Source organism: Dendrobates tinctorius, unplaced genomic scaffold (genome assembly GCF_039654945.1).
Source record: "Dendrobates tinctorius isolate UK_male_01 unplaced genomic scaffold, ASM3965494v1 ptg000149l, whole genome shotgun sequence".
Classification (NCBI taxonomy): Eukaryota; Metazoa; Chordata; class Amphibia; order Anura; family Dendrobatidae; genus Dendrobates; species Dendrobates tinctorius.
In genome coordinates this window covers 2749190-2776632 of record NW_027361816.1, presented here as the reverse complement: position 1 = coordinate 2776632, position 27443 = coordinate 2749190, and the positions used below count along the sequence as shown (strand labels likewise).

The 27443-nt window shown below is 46.7% G+C and overlaps 1 protein-coding gene across 2 annotated transcripts in view; it reads right to left on the bottom strand.

The window, feature by feature from the left end:
- NSMCE4A (NSE4 homolog A, SMC5-SMC6 complex component) overlaps positions 1-27443 on the bottom strand; it is a 69717-nt gene that overhangs the window by 13029 nt on the left and 29245 nt on the right. For both annotated transcript variants that reach the window (XR_012220444.1, XM_073546596.1), the window contains exons 5-6: positions 17843-17942; positions 16683-16773 (exon numbers count right to left, since the gene is read on the bottom strand). Coding sequence is in view for 1 of the 2 variants with exons in the window: in XM_073546596.1 (XP_073402697.1) it covers positions 16683-16773; positions 17843-17942 (191 nt within the window). In the remaining variant the exon portion in view is untranslated. The remainder of the gene's footprint in view (positions 1-16682; positions 16774-17842; positions 17943-27443) is intronic.

Sequence of the window (27443 nt, the reverse complement as noted above, 5' to 3'; positions counted from 1 at the left end):
CTTAGGCTGTGTGCCCACGTAGCGATTTTTAAGCGCTTTAGCCGCGATTTTCGGGGCGAAAACGTTTAAAAATCGTGTACAGAACGCACCCCATGCATTCCTATGGCATTCCGCACATGCTGTGCTAATGCTGCGCTTTTTTCCGCGGCGGAATCGCATCGCGGAAAAAAATCGCAGCATGCTCATTCTTTTGTGCGGAATCGCAAAGAATTGCCGCGATTCCGCACCCATAGGAATGCATGAGAATCGCTTACTTCCCGCATGTGGCTATGCCCACCATGCGGGAAGTTAAGCGTCTCATGTGCGGTTGGTACCCACGGTGTGGAGGAGCGGAGACTGTCCTCCAGGCCCTGGGTACCATACCCCTGTAAAAAAAAGAATAAAAAATAAAAAAATCGGGGTATATTTACCTTCCGACGTCCCGCGCTGCATTCCCGGCCTAAGCAGTCCCAGTAATGCCTTGCGGCACGGTCCAGTGATGACGCGGTCTCGTGAGATCGCTATAGCAACGCGAGACTACGTCATCACAGGTCTCGCAAGGCATTACTGGGAACGCTGTGGCCCGGGAATGCAGCGCGGGACGCCGGAAGGTAAATATACACCAATTTTTTTTTAGCATTTTAACATTCTATCTTTTACTATTGATGCCACATAGGCGGCCTCAACAGTAAAAACCTGGTCACACTTGTCAAACACTATGTTTGACGAGTGTGACCAACCTGTCAATCACTTTCCAAGCGATGCTTCAAATCGCTTGGAAAGTGCTTGAATATCGCACACGAAAATCGCGGCAAAATCGCGATCATAATCGCGGTAAAATCTGGGAAGGAGTCCGGTTTTTGGTGTGCGTTTTAACACGCACCGTGGGCACATAGCCTTAAAGTTCACTTTGGAAACAAACATTATGCTATGTAGATATGAGCAAATCAAGACTTACACATGTGGTCAAAATTGTTGGTACCCCTCTTTAACCCCTTCACCCCCAAGGGTGGTTTGCACGTTCATGACCGGGCCAATTTTTACAATTCTGACCACTGTACCTTTATGAGGTCATAACTCTCGAACGCTTCCATGGATCCCGGTGATTCTGACATTGTTTTCTCGTGACATATTGTACTTCATGTTAGTGGTAAAATTTCATTCAAATAACTTGCGTTTATTTGTGAGAAAAACGGAAATTTGGCGAAAATTTTGAAAATTTCGCAATTTTCCAACTTTGAATTTTTATGCCCTTAAATCACAGAGATACGGCACACAAAAAACTTGATAACTAACATTTCCCACATGATTACTTTACATCAGCACAATTTTGGAACCAAAATTTTTTTTTTGTTAGGAAGTTATAAGGGTTAAAAGTTGACCAGCGATTTCTCATTTTTACAACACCATTTTATTTTTAGGACCACATCACATTTGAAGCCACTTTGAGGGGTCTATATGATAGAAAATACCAAAAAGTGACACCATTCTAAAAACTGCACCCCTTAAGGTGCTCAAAACCACATTCAAGAAGTTTATTAACCCTTTAGGTGCGTCACATGAAATTTTTTGAATATTTAAAAAAAAATGAACATCTAACTTTTTTTCATAAAAAAAATACTTCAGGTTCAATTTTTTTTATTTTACCAAGGGTAACAGGAGAAATTGAACTGCAAAAGTTATTGTGCAATTTGTCCTGAGTACGCAGATACCTGATATGTGGGGGGGAACGACTGTTTCGGCGCATGGCAGAGCTCAGAATGGAAGGAGCGCAGTTTGACTTTTTCAATGCAAAATTGGCTGGAATTCAGATTGGACGCCATGTCACGTTTGGAGAGTCCCTGATGTACCTAAACAGTGGAAACCCCCTACAAGTGACCCCATTTTGGAAACTAGACCCCACAAGGAACTTATCTAGATATGTGGTGAGAACTTTGAACCCACAAGGGCTTTACAGAAGTTTATAACGTACAGCGGTACAATTAAAAAATCATATTTTTTCCACAAAAATGATCTTTTCACCCCAATTTTTATTTTCCCAAGGGTAACAGGACCCTAAAAGTTATTGTGCAATTTGTCCTGAGTACGCTGATACCCCACATGTGGGGGTAAACCACTATTTGGGCGCATGGCAGAGCTCGGAAGGGAAGCAGCGCCACTTGACGTTTTTGGCTGGAATTGAGATCGGACACCATGTCGCGTTTGGAAAACCCCTGATGTACCAAAACAGTGGAAACCCCCCACAAATGACACCATTTTGTAAACTAGACCCCCCAAGGAACTTATCTAGATGTGTGGTGAGCACTTTGACCCCCCCAGTGCTTCACAGAAGTTTACAACGCCCGGGCGTGAAAATAAAAAATTCGTATTTTTTCCACAAACATGATCTTTTAGTCACCATTTTTTTATTTTCCCAAGGGTACCAGGAGAAATTGGACCCCAAAAGTTGTTGTCCAATTTGTCCTGAGTATGCTGATACCCCATATGTGGGAGAAAACTACTGTATGGGCACACGTCGGGGCTCGGAAGGGAAGTAGTGACGTTTTGGAATGCAGACTTTGATGGAATGGTCTGCGGGTGTCATGTTGCCTTTGGAGAGCCCCTAATGTACCTAAACAGTGGAAACCCCCCACAAATGACACCATTTTGTAAACTAGACCCCCCAAGGAACTTATCTAGATGTGTGGTGAGCACTTTGACCCCCCCAGTGCTTCACAGAAGTTTACAACGCCCGGGCGTGAAAATAAAAAATTCGTATTTTTTCCACAAACATGATCTTTTAGTCACCATTTTTTTATTTTCCCAAGGGTACCAGGAGAAATTGGACCCCAAAAGTTGTTGTCCAATTTGTCCTGAGTATCAATACCCCATATGTGGGAGAAAACTACTGTATGGGCACACGTCGGGGCTCGGAAGGGAAGTAGTGACGTTTTGGAATGCAGACTTTGATGGAATGGTCTGCGGGTGTCATGTTGCCTTTGGAGAGCCCCTAATGTACCTAAACAGTGGAAACCCCCCACAAATGACACCATTTTGTAAACTAGACCCCCCAAGGAACTTATCTAGATGTGTGGTGAGCACTTTGACCCCCCCAGTGCTTCACAGAAGTTTACAACGCCCGGGCGTGAAAATAAAAAATTCGTATTTTTTCCACAAACATGATCTTTTAGTCACCATTTTTTTATTTTCCCAAGGGTACCAGGAGAAATTGGACCCCAAAAGTTGTTGTCCAATTTGTCCTGAGTATGCTGATACCCCATATGTGGGAGAAAACTACTGTATGGGCACACGTCGGGGCTCGGAAGGGAAGTAGTGACGTTTTGGAATGCAGACTTTGATGGAATGGTCTGCGGGTGTCATGTTGCCTTTGGAGAGCCCCTAATGTACCTAAACAGTGGAAACCCCCCACAAATGACACCATTTTGTAAACTAGACCCCCCAAGGAACTTATCTAGATGTGTGGTAAGCACTTTGACCCCCCCAGTGCTTCACAGAAGTTTACAACGCCCGGGCGTGAAAATAAAAAATTCGTATTTTTTCCACAAACATAGAATCATAGAATCATAGAATCGTAGAGTTGGAAGGGACCTCCTGGGCCATCTGGTCCAACCCCCTGCTCAAAGCAGGATTCGCTAAATCATCCCAGTCAGATGTCTGTCCAGCCTCTGTTTGAAGACTTCCATTGAAGGAGAACTCACCACTTCTCGTGGCAGCCTGTTCCACTCATTGATCACTCTAACTGTCAAAAAGTTTTTTCTAATATCTAATCTGTGTCTCCTCCCATTCAGTTTCATCCCATTGCTTCTAGTCTTTCCTTGTGCAAATGAGAATAAAGTTGATCCTTCTACAATGTGACAGCCCTTTAGATATTTGTAGACAGCAATTAAGTCTCCTCTCAGTCTTCTCTTTTGCAAACTAAACATTCCCAAATCCTGCAACCTTTCCTCATAAGACAGGGTTTGCAGACCGGTCACCATTCTGGTCGCTCTTTTCTGAACTTGCTCCAGTTTGTTGATGTCTTTTTTAAAATGTGGTGCCCAAAACTGGACACAATATTCCAGATGAGGTCTGACCAAAGAGGAGTAGAGGGAAATAATGACTTCACGTGATCTAGACTGTATGCTTCTGTTAATACATCCTAGAACTGCATTTGCCTTTTTTGCTGCTGCATCACACTGTTGACTCATATTCAGTCTGTGATCTATTAGTATACCCAAGTCTTTTTCACATGTGCTGTCACTTAGCCCTATTCCTCCCATTCTATATATGCTTTTTTCATTTTTATTGCCCAGATGTAGTACTTTGCATTTCTCCCTGTTAAAAACCATTCTGTTAGTTACTGCCCACTTCTCCAGTTTATTTAAATCTTTTTGAATCCTCTCTCTCTCTTCTCTAGTATTAGCTATCCCTCCTAGCTTTGTGTCATCAGCAAATTTAATCAGTTTACCCTCAATTCCTTCATCTAAATCGTTGATAAAGATGTTGAACAATACAGGGCCCAGGACAGAGCCCTGTGGTACCCCACTTGAGACATTCTTCCAACTGGATGTGCAGCCATTTACGACCACTCTTTGGGTCCGATCACTAAGCCAGCTATGAATCCACCTAACAGTTGCCTTGTCCATTCCATACTTAGTCATTTTTTCAATAAGGATTGTATGAGATACTTTGTCAAATGCTTTGCTGAAGTCAAGATATACTATATCTACAGCATTTCCTTGATCCACCCAATCAGTGATACCGTCATAGAAGGAAATTAAGTTAGTCTGACATGACTTATTAGTTACAAACCCATGCTGACTCTGTTTGATCACTTCATTCTTATCCAGGTATTGACTTAAATGTTGTTTAATAATTTGTTCAAAGATCTTTCCTGGTATAGAAGTCAGACTCACCGGCCTATAGTTGCCTGGGTCCACCTTCTTCCCCTTTTTGAAGATAGGAACAACATTTGCTCTTCTCCAGTCTTCTGGCACTTCTCCTGTTCTCCAAGAATTTTCAAAGATTATGGAGAGTGGTTCAGAAATTTCTTCTGCTATCTCCTTCAGTACTCTGGGGTGTAATTCATCTGGACCTGGAGACTTGAATTCATTTAGGTTAGCTAAGTGTTTCCTCACTATCTTTCTGTTTATAGATATCCTGGATTCTTCTATTCCCTTAATAGGACAGTGAATAACAGTTGGTGTTACATTTCCTTTCTGAGAGAAAACAGATGCAAAATAGGAATTTAAAAGTTCAGCCTTCTCAACATCCTGTCTTACCATTTCATCATTTTCATCCTGTAAAAATCCTATAGCATCTTTGACTTTTCTTTTACTTTTGACATATCCCCAAAATCCTTTATTATTGCTTTTGACATCTCTTGCAAGCCTCAATTCATTTTCAGCTTTAGATAATCTGATTTGTGCCCTGCAGATTCTGCAGACAGCATTATATTCTTCTTTAGATATGCCTCCCTCTTTCCATTTTATAAACATTTTTTTCTTCCTTTTTAGCATGTGCTTAAGTTCTGTGTTCACCCATCCTGGTTTCCTTAAATGCTTCCTATTCTTCCCTCTTTTCGGAATTGTTAACTGTGCTTTGAGAATTTCATTTTTCAAGATTTCCCATCCTTCCTGGACATTTTTGTCTTTAAGGATATCCAGCCATTGGATCCCTCCAATTCTCTTTCTGAATCCCTTAAAATCTGCCTTTCTGAAATCTAACCTTGACGTCTGAGTCTTCACAGGTCTTCCGCCTCTAGTTATCCAAAATTCTAAAATAGCATGGTCGCTACCTCCTAGGGTCCCAGCCACTTTTACCTCCTCAACCATTTCCTCCCTGTTTATAAGGATTAGATCCAAGGTAGCAGTTCCCCTTGTTTTCTCCCCTACCTTTTGGGAGATAAAGTTGTCAGCAAGAGAGGATAAGAATTTCCTTGACCTGTTAGTTTTGCCTGAGAGAGATTCCCAACAAATGTCTGGATAGTTGAAATCTCCCATGACAACTATGTCATATTTTTTGGAGAACTTGGCCATTTGATGCATAAAGAGTTCATCCATATCTTCAGCTTGCACAGGCGGCCTGTAGTAAATGCCTACAATGGTGTCCTTTCCATTGTTCTGTCCTTGTATTCTTACCCAAACAGTTTCCACAGAACTCCCAGTCTCTGAAGCTTCAATCTCTGTGCAGATATACGCGTTTCTAACATACAATGCAACACCCCCTCCTCGTTTATCAAGTCTGTTTCTTGCAAATAAGTTGTATCCTTCTAGTCTTGTATTCCAATCATGTGTATCGTCCCACCAAGTTTCAGTGATTCCAATGACATCATATTTCTTTTCCTGTGTTAGTAGTTCCAATTCTCCTTGTTTGTTGCCCATGCTTTGTGCATTAGTATAGAAACATTTTAGTTTGTGATTGGTTTCTCTTTCTCCAATATTTTTATTAATTAGATTCTTTCGTCTTTGTTCTTCCTTTCCACTTCTATTAGCAGAGTTCTCAATAGCATTTGTCAGGTGTATGGCTTTTTCTGGTCTTTTGCTTCCCTTCCCATGTTGTTCTAGTTTAAAGCTCTCCTTACAAGTGTAGCAAGGCGACTTCCAAATACATGCTTTCCAGTCTTCGTAAGGTGCACCCCATCTCTAGCAAGTAGTCCATCGTATAAGTAGTTCACTCCGTGATCCAGAAATCCAAATCGTTGCTGACGGCACCATGACTAAATGATCTTTTAGTCACCATTTTTTTATTTTCCCAAGGGTACCAGGAGAAATTGGACCCCAAAAGTTGTTGTCCAATTTGTCCTGAGTACGCTGATTTCCCATATGTGGGAGAAAACTACTGTATGGACACACGTCGGGGCTCGGAAGGGAAGCAGTGACATTTTGGAATGCAGACTTTGATGGAATGGTCTGCGGGTGTCATGTGCGTTTGGAGAGCCCCTGATGTACCTAAACTATTGAAACTCCCCACAAGTGACCCCATTTTGGACACTAGACCCCCCACGGAACTTTTCTAGATGTGTGGTGAGCACTTTGAACCCCCAAGTGCTTCACAGAAGTTTATAACGCTCGGACGTGAAAATAAAAAAATCATTTTTTTCCACAAAAATGATATTTTTGCCCCCAATTTTTTATTTTCCTAAGGGTAACAGGAGAAATTGGACCCCAAAAATTGTTTTGCAATTTGTCCTGAGTAGGCTGATACCCTACATGTGGGGGTAAAACACTGTTTGGGCGCATAGCAGAGCTTGGAAGGGAAGGAGCACCATTTGACTTTTTCAACTCAGAATTGGCTGGAATTGAGATCAGACGCCATGTTGCATTTGGAGAGCCCCTGATGTGCCCAAACAGTGGAAACCCCCAATTCTAACTCCAACCCGAACCCCAACACGCCCCTAACCCTAGCCCTAACCCTAGCCCTAACCCTAGCCCTAGCCCTAACCCTAGCCCTAACCCTAGCCCTAACCCTAGCCCTAGCCCTAACCCTAACCCTACCCCAACACACCCCTAACCCTAGCCCTAACCCTAATGGAAAAATGGAAATAAATACATTTTTTTTATTTTATTATTTTTCCCTAACTAAGGGGGTGATAACGGGGGGTTTGATTTACTATTTATGGCGGTTTTTATGTTTGGCGGCTGTCGCACGCTAAAAGACGCTTTTTATTGTAAAAATAGTTTTTGCATCACCACATATTGAGAGCTATAATTTTTCCGTATTTTGACCCACCGAGTCATGTGAGGTCTTATTTTTTGCGGGACGAGTTGACGTTTTTATTGGTACCATTTTCGGGCACGTGAAATTTTTTGATCGCTTTTTATTCCGATTTTTGTGACGCAGAATGAACAAAAACCAGCGTTTCATGAATTTCTTTTGGGGGGGGTGCGTTTACACCGTTCCGCGTGCGGTAAAATTGATAAAGCGGTTTTATTCTTCGGGTCAGTACGGTTACAGCGATACCTCATTTAGGTCGTTTTTTTATGTTTTTGTCGGTTTTATGCAATGAAAACTATTTTATATAAAAAATAATTATTTTTGCATCGCTTTATTCTGCGAGTTATAACTTTTTTATTTTTTCGCTGATGATGCTGTGTGGCGGCTTGTTTTTTGCGGGACAAGATGACGTTTTCAGCGGTACCATGGATATTTATATGCGTCTTTTTGATCGCGCGTTATTGCACTTTTTGTTTGGCGGTATGATAATAAATCATTATTTTTTGCTTCGTTTTTTATTTTTGTTTTTTAAGGGGTTCGCTAAAGGGGTTAACTATTGGGACAGTTTTATAGGGCAGGTCGTTACGGACGCGGCGATACCTAATATGTGTACTTTTATTGTTTTTTTTTTTATTATTTTCAAAAAATGAATTTATTGGGGAATATTTTTTTTTTTTTTTACTAATTTATTTGGCGATTTTTTTTAATTTATTTTTACACTTTTTTTTAATTTTTTTTTTACTTTATTACATAGTCCCAGGTGGGACATCACTGTCCTGTGACAGATCGCTGATCTGTCACATCACAGATCACTGTGACAGATCAGCAATCTGTCACAGGCAGTGCACAAGGCTTCCTCATGCCTGCGCTTTGCAGGCACTGAGAAAGCCAGCTTCCCCAGGCCCCCGAAGGCCCCCGTCGCCATCTTGGATTTGGGGGCCTGGAGGAAAGGAGCCCCCCGCAGCAGCGCTGCACATTGCGCTGCCGTGGGGGGCTCAGGGAAGCACGGAGGGAGCCCCCTCCCTGCCGATGCTTCCCTTTAACCCCCGGTACACCGCGATCATGTTTCATCGCGGTGTGCAAGGGGTTAACGTGTCGGGGGCGGTCCGTGACCGCCCCTGACACATTGTGCCGGGTGTCAGCTGTGATAATCAGCTGACACCCGGCCGCGATCAGCGGCGCTCACCACGTGGGCGCCGCTGATCGCGGTAGACGTACTATCCTGTCCCCGGTCATACGGGCCCGGGTACCGTGGACGGGATAGTACGTCTCATGTCAGGAAGGGGTTAATGACAGAAAAACCCACAATGGTCACAGAAATAACTTGAATGACAAAAGTAATAATGAATAAAAAATCTATGATAATGAACAAATGAAAGTCAGACATTGCTTTTCAACCATGATTCCATAGAAATAAAAAAAATAAATAAATAAAACTCATGAAATAGGCCTGGACAGAAATGATGGTACCCTTAACTTAATATTTTGTTGCACAACCTTTTGAGGCAATCACTGCAATCAAACGATTCCTGTAACTGTCAATGAGACTTCTGCACCTATCGACAGGTATTTTGTCCCACTCCTCACGAACAAACTGCTCCAGTTGTCTCGTGTTTGAAGGTTGCCTTTTCCAGACGGCATGTTTCAGCTTTTTCCAAAGATGCTCAATAGGATTTAGGTCAGGGCTCATAGAAGGCCGCTTCAGAATAGTCCAATGTTTTCCTCTTAGCCATTCTTGGTTGTTTTTAGCTGTGTGTTTTGGTTCATTATCCTGTTGCAAGACCCATGACCTGCGTCTGAGACCAAGCTTTTTGACACTGGGCAGCACATTTCTCTCTAGACTTGATAGTCTTGAGGTTTCACTGTACCCTGCACAGATCTTAGACACCTTGTGCCAGATGCAGCAAAGCACCCCCCAAACATAAAGCCTCCTCCATGTTTCACCGTCGGGACAGTGTTCTTTTCTTGATATGGATTTTTCCATCTGTGAACATAGAGCTGACGTGCCTTGCCAAAAAAACACAGGATTTTTGGGTTGCTTACCGTAAAATCTGTTTCTCGGAGCCTTCATTGGGGGACACAGAGACCTTGGGTGTATGCTGCTGCCACTAGGAGGCTGACACTATGCACAAAAAAAGATAGCTCCTCCTCCGCAGTGTACACCCCACCGACCGGCAGAGAATTCCTCAGTTAGTGAGAAAGCAGTAGGAGAAGTAACAGAATAGGTTGACAACATAAACAACTCAACTGTAACCATTCAACCAAAGTAAGAACAGGAGCTGTAAAACATGGGAGGGTGCTGTGTCCCCCAATGAAGGCTCCGAGAAACAGATTTTACGGTAAGCAACCCAAAAATCCTGTTTTCTCGTTCGCCTTATTGGGGGACACAGAGACCTTGGGACGTCCCAAAGCAGTCCCTGGGGTGGGAAACAAACTTCCATCAGGCCAGCGGACTCATCACCGCGGCCTGCAGAAACCGTCTACCAAGGCTGGCGTCCGCCGAAGCGTAGGTGTGGACTCCGTAGAATTTCACAAACGTGTGAACCGATGACCATGTTGCAGCTTTGCAAAGCTGCAGTGCGGAAGCTCTGTGGCGCACCGCCCAGGAGGCACCCACTGCTCGAGTAGAGTGGGCCCTGATACCCGGAGGGGCTCCGCGACGCTTAACACGGTAGGCTTCCAGGATAGCCGATCTGATCCAGCGAGCAATGGTGGCTTTTGACGCCGGGTGACCTTTCCGCGCTCCATCAGGGATAATGAAAAGAGACTCTGTCTTTCGCAAGGAAGTCGTCCTAGACAGATAGACTCTTACCGCCCTAACCAGGTCCAGCTTGTTCAAGGACCGCTCTCGGGGATGAGTTGGATTCGGACAAAAGGACAGGAGCACGATATCCTCGTTGAGGTGAAACGAGGACACCACCTTCAGAAGGAACGAGGGCGGAGGCCGCAGAACTACCTTATCCTGGTGGAGAACCAGAAAGGGAGAGCGGCACGAAAGAGCTGCCAATTCCGACACGCGCCGGACGGAGGTGATGGCCACCAGAAAGGCTACCTTCCAAGAAAGGAGAGAAAGGGAAATATCCCTGAGGGGTTCAAAGGGCGGACCTTGCAGAACCTCAAGAACCAGATTAAGATCCCATGGATCCACGGGCGCCCGGTACGGCGGGACCGTGTGAGCCACGCCCTGAAGAAAGGTCTTAACCTGAGGACGGGAAGCCAACGTTTTCTGTAACAGAATGGACAGCGCCGAAACTTGACCCTTCAGGGAACTGAGGGCAAGCCCCGCATCCAATCCTGCCTGAAGAAACGCTAGGACTGAAGGGAGCGAAAAGGACATGGGCGCGACGTCATTGGTCTCACACCAAGTGAAATAGGCCTTCCAAGTACGGTAGTAAATCTTGGAAGATGATGGCTTTCTGGCTCGGATCATGGTCTGAATTACGTGGTCGGAAAATCCTGCTCGTTTCAGAACCTCGGTCTCAACAGCCACGCCGTTAAATTGAGCGGCCGAGAATTGGGGTGGCAAATCGGACCCTGAGACAGCAGATCTGTTCTGTCTGGAAGCTTCCAGGGGGCGTCCGCGAGAAGGTTGACAATGTCCACGAACCAAGACCTTCTGGGCCAATTCGGGGCGATGAGAATGACCGGAAGTCCTTCTGCCTTGATCTTCTTCAACAGCTTGGGAAGAAGAGGCAGAGGAGGGAACAGGTAGGGAAGTTCGAACTGGGACCAAGGAACGGCCAGGGCGTCGGCACCCACTGCCAGAGGGTCCCGAGACCTGGACACGAATTGTGGGACTTTCCTGTTGAGGCGAGACGCCATGAGGTCTACATCCGGGGTTCCTCACCGAAGGCAGAGCAGATGAAACACTTCCGGATGTAGGGACCATTCTCCCGCCGCGAGACCCTCGCGGCTGAGAAAATCGGCGGCCCAGTTGTCTACGCCGGGAATGTGAACCGCGGAAATTGTCGGGACGGAAATCTCCGCCCAACGAAGAATCTTGGACACCTCCGCCAGGGCTGAAACACTCCGTGTTCCCCCTTGGCGGTTGACATATGCCACCGCTGTGGCGTTGTCTGTCTGAATCCGTACCGGCAGTCCCTTGAGGAGCCTTTCCCAGTGGACCAGAGCAAGATGGATCGCTCGAATCTCCAGAACGTTGATCGGTAGCGCTGATTCCCAATCCGACCATCGACCCTGAACAGTGTGGTTGCGGAACACAGCACCCCAACCGAGGAGACTGGCATCTGTGGTTACTATCTGCCAGTGAATGGGAAGGAAGGATCGACCCGATAGAATGAGAGGTGACGACAACCACCAGTTGAGAGACTGCTTGATCCGGTAAGAAAGATGGACAGGGCGATCCAGGGACCGAGGCGACCTGTTCCACTTCGACAGAATGGCCTGCTGGAGAGGCCTGGCGTGAAATTGGGCAAAGGGAACTGCCTCTATCGCCGCGACCATCTTTCCCAGGACCCTCATGGCTGTATGGAGGGATGGGAATCGCGAGGTCTGCAGCGATCGTACTTCCTGCTGCAGAGAGAGAATCTTTTCTTGTGGGAGAAAGACCCTTGACCGACGAGTGTCGAACAGAAGACCTAGAAAGACCAGGCGTTGGGTAGGAACCAGACAGGACTTTTTCCTGTTGACGATCCACCCGAAATTGGAAAGAGTGTCCAGGACGATTGACAAACTTTGGTGAGCCTGTTGGAATGAGGGAGCCTTGATCAGAATATCGTCTAGGTACGGGAAAAGAACGAGGCCTCTGACTCTCAACAAAGCCATCAACGCAGCCATGATCTTCGTGAAGACTCTGGGAGCGGTGGCAAGACCGAAGGGCAGTGCGACAAACTGGTAGTGGTGCTGTCGAATCGCAAAGCGCAGGAACTTCTGATGTCCGGAGAAAATTGGAACATGTAAATAGGCATCTTGGATGTCTATTGAGCACATGAATTCCTGCTCCTCCATGGAGGCGATGACCGAGCGAAGCGACTCCATGCGGAAGTGGCGAAGGCGGACCCTCTTGTTGAGCAGCTTGAGATCCAAGATGGGTCGAACTGCGCCGTCTTTTTTCGGCACTACAAACAGGTTCGAGTAGAACCCCGTGAAGCGCTCCGATTCGGGAACGGGCACAATCACCCCGGAACTGAGGAGAGCGGCGATAGCTGTAGAGAACCCCGGGATCAAGGCTGGATCCTTTGGAGGCCGGGATTCGAAGAAACGATCCCGTGGGAGAGAGACGAACTCTATCTTGTATCCTGAGGATATGACCTCCCTGTCCCAGGCGTCCTCCACGGCGGCCAGCCAAACGTCCCTGAAGGAAAGAAGTCGACCTCCCAATTGGAAAGGCCCCTCGCGTGCCCGATGATAGTCATGCTGAAGTAGACCGTCCAGATCTAGATCTGGACGGTCTGCCCTGGGAGGAGTGGGGTCGCCAGGAAGGAGTGGGTCTGAAGGAAACTTTCCTTCTCTCCTGGCGAGCCTGCGGTCTCTGTTGGCTGGAGGAGTTGTCCGCCGTATTGAAACGGCGGAAAGTCCGAAAGGGTCGAAACTGACGCCTTAGTGGGGGTCTGCGAGGCTTGGACTGAGGGAGGAGTGAACTCGTGCCTCCGGTGGCGTCCTTAATAATCTGGTCCAATTGGGACCCAAAGAGGCGCACCCCCTGAAAAGGCAGGTTAGTGAGGGACTTTTTAGAAGACAAGTCCGCTTGCCATGCCTTTAGCCAAAGTGTACGTCGAATTGCAATAACGTTGCTTGACGCCTGAACTGCACAGGATGCAGCATCCAAGGAAGCGGAGAGAAGATAGTCCCCAGCATGGGAGATCTGATTGGCGAGATTGGCCAAATGCTCCGGTTGCGCCTTATCTAAGATGCCCTGCCGAAGGTCGTCTGCCCACGTGGCTATGGTCTTTGCTGTCCAGGATGAAGCAAAGATTGGACACACCGCCGCTGAAGCCGCTTCAAAGACAGACTTCGCCAGGGATTCTATAATCCTGTCATTAGAATCCTTTAGGGACGCCACCCCTGAAAGCGGGAGAACCGTGTTATTGGATAGCCTGGACACGGGCGGATCGACCGAGGGAGAGGCCGACCAGTTGTCCGTGAGCTCCTTAGCAAATGGGTAGAGTATGCCGAGACGTTTTCCTCTTTGAAAGCGTCTGGTCGGATCCTCTCTTTCCTTGGTAAAAATTTTCCCAAACTGGGAATGGAAAGGAAAAACCCTGGAGGGAGTTTCTGCCCGTCTGAACGAAACCTCCTGATCTGAGGATTTCGCAGGGGAGTCAGCAATATCGAAGGTATGATGGATCGCAGCAATGAGGTCCTGCACTGTGACCTTCATGCTTGCATCCTGGTCTGAATCCAGCTCTAAAATCCCCTCAGATGACCTGTCCGAAAGCGCTTCCCCTGACTCGGGAGAGGAGGCGCGAGAGGGAGACTGGTGAGAAGGGCTATGCGGTGAGATGGGACTAGGAGAGGATTCTGGATGGGAATCTTGCCTGGGTCTTTTGCGACTACCTCTGGCTGATTCAGATGGAACAATTTGGGACCTGCTTGGCCCTGCTGAAGAGTCCAGGGGCAACTTATCAAGAACGGCCACCAGGGACTGAGACACCCTGGTGAGGTCTGCCACTGACTGAGATAGCGAGGAGGCCCAGCCAGGCATGGGGGGCTCACTCTCACCTGGGGCCGCAGATGGCTCCTGGACGGCGTCAGGCTGAATTGGATTGCTACAATCCAGGCAGAGGGGAGTGGACTGGCCTGAGGGAAGTTTGCGATTGCACGAAGAACATGCAAAGTACTTGACTAAAGTGCAGGGGGGGGTAGAGCGGGTACGATCAGACTTAGACATAGTGAAAAGCTGAGGTAATGCCGGAAGGTTGGGGGACAGAGGGCGGAGAAGGGTCAGTCTGCAGTGCAGAGCTACTCACGGTCCGGTGTCCCCAGAAGCGATGCTCTGCGACCTGTCAGTGGATGCAGGTCAGAGCGAAATCCGGCCGACAGACCTCCTGAAAAAAAAAAAAAACAACAGCTGGAGAAGATGCTGTCCAGTGAGGAGCTGGTGCCCGGCTAACAGGCTGGGAAAATGGCGCCGTCCTGAGAAAAAGCGCGCCTTAGGAGAGGAGGGAGGGCGGAGCACCACGCAGGGTTAACGATTCACCGCCCTCTAGCCAATAACAGGCTGGGCAGGTGAAGGACAGGCGGTGGGAGGGCCTGGGAAGAGCGGGAGAGAAGCCCGCTTAGAAGAAAGGGGCGGGGGGCGTGGCCGCGACGCAGCGGTAGGCCCGAACTGAAGCCGGGGCCTAAATTAGTTGCGGCGGCCGCCTGTCAGCAGGGGGTCGGCGCGGAGGTCCGAAAAAGTGGGACGCCGCAGTCGCAAGTCGCTCCCAATGGGAAAAAACCCTGTGCTCCCTGTACCCAGAAAGGGGGGAGGGAAGGGGGGGATGCCCAGCAACATTGAGCTGCCTATAGCCTTGTGGCGACTGCGAGCGACCGCAGCGCCTACCCCTGTGACCATTGAAGAGGTGACCGTCGGGAATGGGCAGCCAGGTAAATAAATATGAAGCCGGGGCCTAATACTCACCCATCCACGATCCGTTACCTGTCTGAAGAAGTCTTGCGTCTCATCCAACCGACAGGCTCTGGTAGGCGAGTGGGAGGGAGACTGGCGACAAGGACCCCTGGAGTCGCTGGCACGTCTTGGTGTCGGCGTCCGTCTGGCTGGTCCTGCCGCGGAGAACTGCAAGGATACGGGGTGGCAGTACACGCCGTACTTGCAGACTCCATGTGGGAGTACAGATGTGACTTTTCACTCTGTATCCCTCCGTAAAACCTGAAAAGGAACGACGCACGACGAGGTAGATATGGGTCTAATAAAAGACCCGTGTCCACCTCCTACTGACACTAAGCTAAACTGAGGAATTCTCTGCCGGTCGGTGGGGTGTACACTGCGGAGGAGGAGCTATCTTTTTTTGTGCATAGTGTCAGCCTCCTAGTGGCAGCAGCATACACCCAAGGTCTCTGTGTCCCCCAATAAGGCGAACGAGAAAGTTTCATTTTTGTCTCATCTGTCCATATGACATTCTCCCAGAAGCTTTGTGTCTTGTCAACATGTAGGTTGGCAAATTCCAGTCTGGCTATTTTATGATTTTTTTTCAACAATAGTGTCCTCCTTGGTCGTCTCCCATGAAGTCCACTTTGGCTCATACAACGACGGCCGATGCGATCTGACACTGATCCTTGTGCTTTAAGTTCACCTTTAATCTGTTTAGAAGTTTTTCTGGGCTCTTTTGTTACCATTCGTATTATCCGTCTTTTTGATTCATCATCAATTTTCCTGCTGTGGCCACGTCCAGGGAGGTTGGCTACAGTCCCATGGAGCTTAAATTTCTGGATAATATGTGCAACTGTAGTGACAGGAATATCAAGCTGCTTGGAGATGACCTTATAACTTTTACCTTTAACATGTTTGTCTATAATTTTCTTTCTAATCTCCTGAGACAACTCTTCCCTTTGCTTTCTCTTGTCCATGTTGAGTGTGAGACACACCATATCACCAAACAGCACAGTGAGTATCGGTAGCCCTCTGTACAGGCCCACTCACTGATTCCAAGATTGTAGACACCTGTGATGCTAATTAGTGGACACACCGCGATTTAACATGTCCCTTTTGTCACATTTTTTTCAGGGGTACCATCAATTCTGTCCAGGCCTATTTAATGAGTTATTTCTTTAAAAATTCTGTGGAAACATGGTTGAAAATCAAAGTCTGACCTTCATTTGTTCATTTTCATAGATTTTTGATTTATTATTACTTTTGTCAGATTAAAGTTATTTCTGTCACCATAGTGGGTTTTTCTGTCATTAAACGAGGGGTACCAACAATTTTGACCACGTGTGTAAGAGGTATTATTTTGGCCTCAGAGAACTGTTAACATCAAAGGGGTGTATACATATTACAATTATATGCAATGCCACAACATTGCTATACAAGTAAATTTCACACTTACGATCCTCCCTGAAATAAGTTTGCAGGAATCCTAAAATCCTCTCTACTTCTTTTTCTGTAGCTTCTTGGTGAGACTCTTCCATTTTTTTCAGCTACAAAAACAAAAGAAAAATCCCACAGGCAATAAGTGATTACTTTGTTAATGTGCAAGGAACAGGAAAAACGTAGGGATGACAAAGATATTTAAATGCATTTTGCAGTATGGGATTTACAGACCGACTTTTTGAGATCCTAGCTCAGAGCTGATACATCTGCCTAATCCACAAGTAACAGGTATCAGACACTGGCTGTATGATCTCAGCCATAATGCTTGACTCTGAAATGCTGCGGCGTACATTAAAAGTTGGTTGGGGACGGAGATACATGAAGACTAGTCGGACAGGCGGGTCCCCTTGGCTTCTCCCCACGCATTGCCTGTGGATCACAGGTCTCTTCCTATACCCGCACAGAGTCAAACGTACCAGGTCGAAATCGTAAAACTAATGTCTGATACATGCAGTCTGTGGATCAGAAAACTCATATCAGCTTCAGGTTCCCTTTAAGTATAGACCTTCATCTGGTCCTCAAAAACGTTCATTTGCGTGGATGGGCCAAGAGTGGAATATGTGAATAATCAAGTGTTGGATTTGTTTCATCCACTTGGTAGTGCTGGATTTAGTTTTATCAGTTCGGATCGGTAACTACACACAACTGTAGGTGTTGATAACTTATCCGAGCATGCTCGCTCATCACTATTTTCTAACTTTTCTCCTGGGTTCACGCCACGTTCTTTCTACTCCATACTTCACCAGGGGCCTCTGTCTGAATAGCTGGAAAATGGTTTTCAGATGTGCCACTGACATATACAACTTCAATGAGCGGAAAAAAAAAAAATAATGAGTTTAAACTATAGACCAGACTCTATTTGACCTCCTTTCTGCCTGGGTCTGTTTTTAGGCCAGACACAATAGCACAGCAGACTACTGCAGTAGTGTGGTAGATAGTCTGAAAAACTTTTTTGGGCTTGAGGAAATATCAGCTGACACAACACAGAACAAATCACATTTCTGGAAATATTTTACCTGTACAACCCACATGAGCAAAAACTACATTGCAAAACCTTGGAGCACACTGCTGCTAAGTGTACAGGTTCCCTAAAACAGCAAGGCAAAGTCCACAAACCTGAGCCGGCATCACTCCTTTCTCCGATACTTTACTAGCCCTTTTTTGACGCTCTATCTTTTGACGTATAACTGGTGGTTCGGTCTTAAAAGAACCTAACCTATTGGAAGGGAAAAAAGTGTAAGCTTGATTTTACAAAATGCATTTTTAGAAAATTACTTATAGAGAATCTGTCAGCAGGTTTTTGCAACATAATCTGATAGCAGCATAATATAGGCAAAGAGAAGCTGAATCCAACGATGTATCACGCAGATTACTGGGTGCAGCCGTTCTCATACAATAACACTTTTCTTTATCGCTTCATTGGGGGACACAGGTTACCTTAGGTGTATGCTGCTGTTGCTAGGAGGCTAACACTAGGCAAAAAAAAAGGAAAATAGCTCCTCCTCAGCAGTATATACCCACCGACAAGCACCAAGTAAGAGGGCTGTAAGGAAGACTGGTCACCAGCGGTGGCTTCCCCCTTCTTGTAAGGGGTTTTTGCAGTCTTCTGCACCATCTGGAGACGGTGCGGGAAGGAGGATCTATCATACCGGGACCCTCACCCATCTGAGGGATCCTGAAGGCATCCTCATGGGTGAAGAGGAATCATGGGCCCACCTTGCAGGTATATGCCCTCCCTCTCCCTCTGCAGCAGCACACAGCAGTTTTTTCGTCCCATTCAGACATGGGACAGGGTGGCTTTAATGCAATATTCCCCGCACAGCCGCAGCCATTTCTTCCTGGCTGGTCCCAGACCTTGGAGCCCTCCCCCCTTAATTCCTGGCCTCACCGCCTCCCCAACTTCCCCAATTAATCTCCACCGCGCTTTTGAATTGCGCACTCTTTTTACACCAATAGCTGGTCTCGCTCTGACCTGGCCATGCCCTCCATTTTCACGCGCATATCTTCAGCGTGCTTTTGCTCCTTTCATGGAGCTCCTTCTCCCTGCTGGTAACGCCCTCGGCGTTTCATCCAATTGGTGGAGTGCTTTCTGTTTCCACTGGCCGGCATATCTTCCTGGCTGGTTACGCCCCTGCGTTGTATGAGCCAATCAGAAGCTTACTTTCTTTTTCACCGGGCGGCATTTGTCAAGCTCACCACTCTGCATCGTACTTGCTGTAGCACAGCTCAGTCAATGCTATATCAGTACTTGTGCCTCAGCAAATATATACCTGTCTGAGGCACGGTTTTTCTATGCACATCCTCTGTGCCCTCAGCAACAGACCTTCATTTAGCCTGCGGACATCTGTCACAGGGGGACACAGCCAACCTCAGTGTTACAGTGGGTACAGAAATTATTCAGACCCGTTAAAATTTTTCACTCTTTCATTGTAGCCATTTGGTAAATTCTAAAAAGTTCATTTTTTTTCAAATTAATGTACACTGCACCCCATCTTGACTGAAAAAAAAAAAAAAAAAAGGTAGAAATTTTTGCACATTTATTAAAAAAGCATTACAGCATTTAACATCTTGATAGGGGAGTCTAGAGGGCTATATTATTAGCCTCAAGGGTCTACTTGAATTGTCATTGAGTGACCTTAAATGTTTTTAAATGGTTTTTTGTCTGTCTGTACCTAATAAAAATTTGTGATATTTGTGGTGATCCCGGTGTCTTTGGTCAGTAGCTTTTTCTCCCTTATTGTACTTGGCCACATTCAGGTTTATTTCAATTGCAACTAGACGTCCTGTCCCTGCAGCTGAAAAACACCCCCATAGCAAGATGCTGCCGCAACCATGTTTCACTGTTGGGATTGTATTGGGCAGGTGATGAGCAGTGCCTGGTTTTCTCCACACATACCGTTTAGAATTATCACCAAAAAGATCTATCTTCATGTCATGAGACCAGAGAATCTTATTTCTCATTGTCTGGGAGTCCTTCATGTGTTATTTTTAGCAAACTCTGTGGGTTTTCATATGTCTGGCACCGAGGAGAGGTTTCCGTCGGGCAATTGTGCCATAAAGGCTCGACTGGTAAAGGGCTGCAGTGATCGTTGACTTTGTGGAACTTTCTCCCATCTCCCTACTGCATCTGTGAAGCTCAGCCACAGTGATCTTGGGGTTCTTCTTTACCTCTCTCACCAAGGCTCTTCCCCACGATTGCTCCATTTGGCTGGACGGCCAGGTCTAGGAAGACATTTGCTGGTCCCAAACCTTCCATTTAAGGATTATGGAGGCCATTGTGCTCTAAGGAACCTTGAGTACTGCAGAAATTCTTTTTTAACCTTGGCCAGATCTGTGCCTTGCCACAATTCTGTCTCTGAGCTCCTTGGCCAGTTCCTTTGACCTCATGATTCCCTTATATATTGTATAAACCTTTTTAGATATACTCCTAGACCATGTTACAAAATGTGTATGATGGCCCGCTTCCCGTTCTTAAAACTTTTTTTTTAAATTGTCTATCATGTTTTGTTCTTTGCGGTTTTAGTATGCTATGTTTGGCGTTTCTAATAAAAGGTTGTTTATATTGATTTGTACTACTCATACTGTCATGTCCGTCATGTCTGCCATGTCTGTTTTGTCTCAAGAACTTCTGGAGCGATGTGCATGCGCATATCTTGTCCGCTATCCTGCATTTTCCCTTGAGCAGTGTGCACACTCACCTCATGTCTGAGCTGCAGGATACCTGCATTTCTGCTCTGCCTTCTGTGATCTTCTCGTCATGTATAGAATCCCTGATCATGTGTCCCTGCCTGGATCCTGCACTGTCTGGTTCTGCAATCATCTCGTCATGTCTGAAACGCTGATCATGTGACGTTTTCTAAAGATCCTGCACTGTCTGGTTTGGTAATCATCTCGTCATGTCTAGAACTCTGATCATGTGACCTGTCTAGGTTTAAGCACTGATTCTGCAGTCGTCTCGTCATGTCTGGATCTCCGATCATGTGACTATGCTCTGTTATCCTGTGGATCTGAACCCAGAAGTGCTCCCCTGGTCCTGACCTGGAAGAGGAGGTGCTATGCCCTATATCAGGCCGCCCCTTCCTATGCTCTGGGCCTGAGTATTGTGTTGTGTTCCTGCAGGGCTGTTTGGTCTGTGGGACGCTGCCTCTATTCTGTGCCCTTGCACTCTGCTCTGTCGTGCGTCTCTGCACACGCTCCGTGCTCGTATTCCGTCTCTTGTCTTGTCTAGTGTTTGTCTCTCGTGCCATGTTCTGTCCCTGCTCTGCTTTGCCTTGTAGTCCTTGTTTGCTCTGCTTCTGTTCCGTGTTTCTGTCTTCGTGTCATGTCTCGCTCTGCTTTGTGGCTTCAGGTACCCTGCCTCTGTCTCTGTCCCTGGCGTGCCTCTCTGCACGCGCAGGACTCTGCCTCGCCTGTCCCTGGCGTGCCTCTCTGCACACTCAGGACTCTGCCTCGCCTGTGTACCCTGTCTAGTCCCAAGGTCCTCCCTTGGCCCGGCTCTGGGCTTCTACCTACGCTCCGCTGCTAGACTGTCCCTGTCGTGTCTCTACACGTGCAGCCCTCGCTCTGTGCTCTGTCTAGTCCCAAGGTCCTTCCTTGGCCCGACTCTGGGCTTCGGCCTACGCTCCGCTGCCAGACTGTCCCTGGCATGCTCTTTGCATGCGCAGGTCTCTGCCTAGTTCTTTGTATTGTCCCTGATGTTTCATGCGCCCTTGCACATTTCGTACTAGGCTTTGCCATGCTGTCTCGGATGTGGCTCTGTCCTGTACCCTTTGCCTAGCCCTGCCTTGTGGCTCCGTGCACCTGCCTGGTCGCCTGTGCCTACCTGGTGTGCCTCAGCTGTGCTCGCCTGTGTGCCCCAGCCGTGCCCCGTCCAGTGCTATAGTGGTCTGGCTGCGTGGCCCCGCAGCGGTGCCGCCTCTAGTCGTGCCCGCTTGCAACGGCCATCGTCAGTACTACCTGCCGGTGCTCCCAGCCGTGGTCTCTGTGCTCTCTTGCACTCACGCTGGTTCTCGCACTGTGCCTTTTCGTGCTACTCTTGCACAAAGTCTTTGTCTCTTTTACTCTGCTCTGAACCCTAGTTTGCCTGCCGGATTCTGTAACCTGCCGACCGTTGCCAGAGGTCCGGACCTAGATGACTGCGGCCTGCTGTCCGGAGCTGATGTCTGTAGACAGATACCTGGACCCTGTCGGTCGATGCCAGCATTTGGATTCCGATGCCACCGTACTCTGACCCGTCCCTGGCATGCCCCTTGGTATGCTCAGGCCACCGTCCTGTGAACCTGACCCGTTCCTGGCATGCCCCTCGGCATGCGCAGGTCTCTGTCCTGTGAACCTGATCCTGGCGTGTCCGTTGACACGCACCATGTCACTAACTCTCTTGTTTCCTTGCATGGAACCCTGGCTAACTTCTGATGTCCGGATCCTGCCGATCACCCTCTGAGCTACAGACCCTGATGCCCTGGTTGATCGTGGACTGTTGTCCGGAGTCTGATGTCCGTGTACCATCTGCACGTTCCATGCCTGGACCTCGGCGTGCCATTGCACGCACCCTGTTTCGTGAACTGTGTGTTCACGTTTGCTGTTGCACCCTGAAGAGTTCCACAAGTCTTGGACCTCGGCGTGCTCTTGCACGCATCTTGTCTTATGTTCTGTGTGTTCACGTTTTGCACCTGTTGTACCTGAAGCCTTCCTGAATGAAGTTTCTTTGAATTAATGACTCGTCTTGCCTTGTCTTGTTTCCCTGAGCCGGCCGTCTGGTCCAGCTGCCGTGGTGGCTCACCCCCTTGGTCTTGCCCCTGACACTCCCTGTATAGGGGGTGGTTCTCATTAGGTCAGCTCGCCCTAGGTGGGTGGGTGCCACGGCCCAGAGGGTCCACTCTTTCTAGGAAGAACGACTCAGCGTAAGCTGACACTTCGTCACACATACATTTGTCTATATTTACTTTATTATTTTTCCATGTTCATGTGGGTTTTTTTGGTTCAATAATTTCAACCAGGTATGCCAGAGATGGAGCACTCCAGACATCGACCTGATGGCATCTCAGATGAACCACAAGGTTACCCACAAGGTTCCTCAGTTCATAGCCAGGTCCCGGGATTCGCTAGCCATCGGTTTGGTGCCCTAGTGATCCCATGGTCCCAATTCCAGCTGACTTATCTTTTTCCACCTCTCCCCTTGATTCCGAGAGCCATGAAATAGATAAAGGCGGATGGAATTCCCGTAATCCTGGTAGCTCCAGACTGGCCAAGAAGGGACTGGTACACGGAGCTCGTGAACATGCCCATGGACGCTCCCAGACCATCCAGATCTTCTCTCACAAGGACGCATCTTCCACCCAGAGTTCACGGTCTCTGAGTTTAACGATATGGCCGTTGACGCCACAGTCCTGAGGGAGGCCGGTTTTACCCATCAGGTCATTCAGACCATGATTAAGGCAGGAAAGCCAGCATCCTCGCGTATCTACCACAGGTACTTGAAGGCTTTATTTCGGTGGTGTAAGGATAACAATTTGGTCTGTTTTTTGCCCTTCCTGCCATCTTAGGTTTTCTACAAGCGGGTCTTAACTCTGGTCTATCACCCAGTACCCTTAAGGGTCAAGTTTCCGCTCTGTCAATTCTTTTTCAACAAACTCTAGCATCTCGTTCCCAGGTAAAGACTTTTCTTCAAGGAGTCGCCCATCTGGCACCCCCTTATCGGTCTCCGATAGATCCATGAGATCTTAACCTTGTCTTGATGCACTCCAGCGCTCTCCTATTGAGCCCATTCAGGACATTTCGCTTTCTCTCGTGTCATGGAAAGTTGCCTTCTTAGTTGCCATTACGTCCATCAGGAGAGTTTCTGAGTTTGCAGCATTGTCCTTCCTTCTTGCCTAAGGTGGTTTCTTAATTTCACACTAATGAATAAATTGTCTTTCCCTCTCTATGTCCCTCTCTGGCTCATCCCCTGGAGAAGTCTCTCTACAAGTTGGATCTGGTCAGAGCTATCCGAGTCTACCTCTCAAGAACTGCTTCCTTTCACCTCTCTGATGCCCTATTTGTGATCTCTGAAGGGGCTTCCAAATCCACTATTGCCCATTGAATTCGTTCAGCAATATTGAAGGCGTACCACGTTCAGGACAAACAGCCTCCTCCGGGGGTAAAGTCTCACTCCACCCGGGCAGTGGGAGCTTCCTGGGCAGTTCGTCACCAGGTTTCGGCTTTACGGATTTGTAAGGCTGCGACCTAGTCATCTTTGCACACTTTCGCAAGGTTCTACAGGGTTCATACCAATGCCTCGTCTGATGCAGGTCTGGGAAGGAAGGTACTGCAGACGGCAGTTACACACCGGCCGATCGAAGTCTGTTTTGTTTTCATTCTTTAGGTTTCCACCCTTGGGACTGCTTTGGGTGGCACAGGTAACCATGGAACGTCCCAATGAAGCGATAAAGAAAGGGATTTTTGGTACTCACCGTAAAATCTCTTCTTTCTTGGAGACTTCATTGGGGGACACAGTAGCCTCCCTGTTTGTACTACTTTTGGACCTACGTGCCTTTGTTGTTGGGTTGGCACATATGTTGAGTTTTTGGTTGCTTCTCCTACTGCTTTAACACTAACTGAGGTACTTGGTGCCCGGCAGTGGGTGCATACTACTGAGGAGGAGCCAATTTCCTTTTTTTGCGTAGTCAGCCTCCCAGCGACAGCAGCATACACCCATGGTTACCTGAAGGCTCCAAAAGAGATTTTACGGTGAGTACCAGAAATCCCTCTTTTAGGCTGTGTGCATACGTTGCATATTTGCTTGCAGAAATTTCTGCAAGGTTTCTGCATCTCTTGGTAGAAAAACGCAGCGGAAAATACACTTTTTTTTTAAACCAAAGATTTTTATTATATTCAAATGTCGTTATAATTACATTCAAGCAAAGCTTTCAAATCATCTCCATTGCATATAGAAGAATACACGACATTCAATTTCCTCCCCGTCATAAAAAGAAAAGATAACCTAACCCGACCTCCTCCCTCCCCCCCCTTCCCAACTGCAATACAGACTTTCTCAATGTGATTGTCTCCACTGTAACCACATGGCCCAGAGTTTTTCAAAGTGAGCTTCCGTATGTCGCCTTCTATAAATTCTCTCCTCCAATCGGATTACGTTATTCACACCGATAACAAACTCCCCAGTCGTTGGGGGTTCAGCATCGATCCATTTTTGAGCTATCAGCTTACGGGCAATATATAAGAGTTTTGCTATGATGGACTTATAGGCATTCCCCACCGACACCTCCTCCACATACCCCAACACACACGTTACTGGGTCCCTTCCTATATCACATCGGTATATCTTCTCAGCAAGCCCTATAACCTCCTCCCAGTATAATGAAAGTCTTGGACAAGACCAAAGCATATGGAGCATTCCCGCAGGTTCATACCCACATCTTGGACACTCCGCATTATCCCTCAAGCCCATTTTCCTCATAAGTTCTGGAGTCTTATATGTTCTATGTACAATATATATTTGCGATATCCTACCTGGCTCACTCAAAGAGAGTTTAGGTATATACTCTAAAATAGACTCCCATGTATCATCTACTATTTCCCCCACTTCTCTCTCCCATTTAGATTTTACTGTTAGAGGAAACCCAGTCAAGTAAGAATATAATAAATCTCTATAGATGGTAGATATAACACCTCTCGTACCCCCGGACGCACACACATAGTCCAATACCACATCCCTCTGCACCGTCATATTCATTATCTGTTTCTGCGCTTGAAATGCATGCCTGAGACCAAAATATCGAAATTCCCCACTACATGGGAGTCCAAACTCTTCTTTCACAACAGTAAAAGACTTGATCTCAGACCCCTCCAATAGTTGCCACACATATTGCAAACCTCTCCTCTCCCAATCAATAAAGTCCTTCAGTGTGTATAGTTCAGAAAGGTTCACATTATCCCAGATAGGTGTGTATGTCGTCAATTCCTCAACTCTTCTAAGAATTTTGATATGTTGCCATATTTTGTGCATTAGTCCAAATGTGGGCATGTCCTTCCCTAATCTCCCAAAGTTTCCTGCTTCTAGACTCTGTACCAATGTTCTCTTGTTGGTCAGTTGGGCCAAAACTCTCCCCATAACGCTCAAGTTCCCCTCCTCTCGCCAACCCCTAAAGTGCTGCCCCTGCGTTGCCACAAAGTATATCCATGGATTTGGCGCCGCCAACCCACCCTCTTCCTTCCCCCTTTGCAGTATTTCCAATTTAATTTTTGCTTGTTTTTTCCCCCCAAATCAATTCTCTAAAAATGGTATTAATTTTGTAAAATTTTTTCTTGGGAATCCAAACCGGGGCATTATGGAGGACGTACATCAACTGAGGCATCAGAATCATTTTAATTAGATTTGTCCTCCCCACTATTGATAGTACTAGCTTACACCACGCTGTCATCTTAACTTTAAATTTAACTAGTAATGGGTCCAAGTTTAGTTCGAGAAATCTAGATATAGGCATAGATACCCATATTCCGAGGTATTTAAATTCCTTAACTACTTTCAAGTGTCTAACTACCCCCCCACATCTTGATCTCCCAGCTCTCTATCAATCCCCATGATACATGACTTGTCCCAATTAATTCTCAATCCGGAAAAGTATCCAAATTTCCCTATAAGGCCCATGACCTCAGTCAGTGCTTCTCCGCCGTCTTTTAAGAAAAGGAGTATATCATCCGCGTATAGGGCGATCTTTTCCTCCAATTCCCCATATCTAAAGCCTTGTATTTCTTTGGAGTTACGAATTTTAATCGCTAACGGTTCCATCGGTACAGCAAACAATAACGGTGACAATGGACATCCCTGACGAGTTCCTCTGAACAACCCAAATGCCTCCGAAGTCTCCCCATTAATCCTAATATATCCTTTCGGGTCTACATACAGTAACTTAACCCAGGAGATAAATCTATGCCCAAATCCCATACATTTCAGTACTGCCCATAAATACTTCCACTCTACCCTATCAAATGCCTTTCGTGCATCCAGTGAGACCACCACCCTTTCCCCCCTATTATCTGCTGGAATTTGAATATTCAAAAAAAGTCTTCGCAGATTAATGGCGGTGGATCTATTTTGTAAGAACCCTGATTGGTCTGGATGTATCAATTTGGGGACAACTCTAGACATTCTTATCGCCAACATTTTGGCTAGTATTTTAACATCTGATGTCAATAACGAGATTGGTCTATAGGATTCTACGGATGAGGCATCCTTCCCTTCCTTAGGAATCACCACGATTACAGCCTCCCTCATAGATCCTGGCAATACCCCTTTCTCTACTGCCACCTCAAGTACGTGCTTAAGTTTGGGTGCTACAATTTCTATTAATTCTTTGTACACTTCTCCTGGGATCCCGTCAGATCCAGGTGACCTGTCATTTGTTAATGATAGGATAGCCTTCTCTACCTCTTCCACAGTAAATAATTCTTCCAAGTTTTGTTTATCAATATCATCTAACTTAGGTAGCTCTATCTCTTGTAAATATCTATCCATCTCCAGATCCGAGGCCCTCAATTCCGAGGTATACAGTTCAACATAATATTCCTTAAAACACTCCAATATCCCGGTGGTATCCTTATGGACTGCCCCATCTTTAGTGACAATTTCTTATATTTGTGAGGGTTTTTTCTGTGCTGCAGTAATCACTGATAATAAATGTCCCACCTTTTCCCCCTCTTCATAGAACAATGCTTTTTGGAA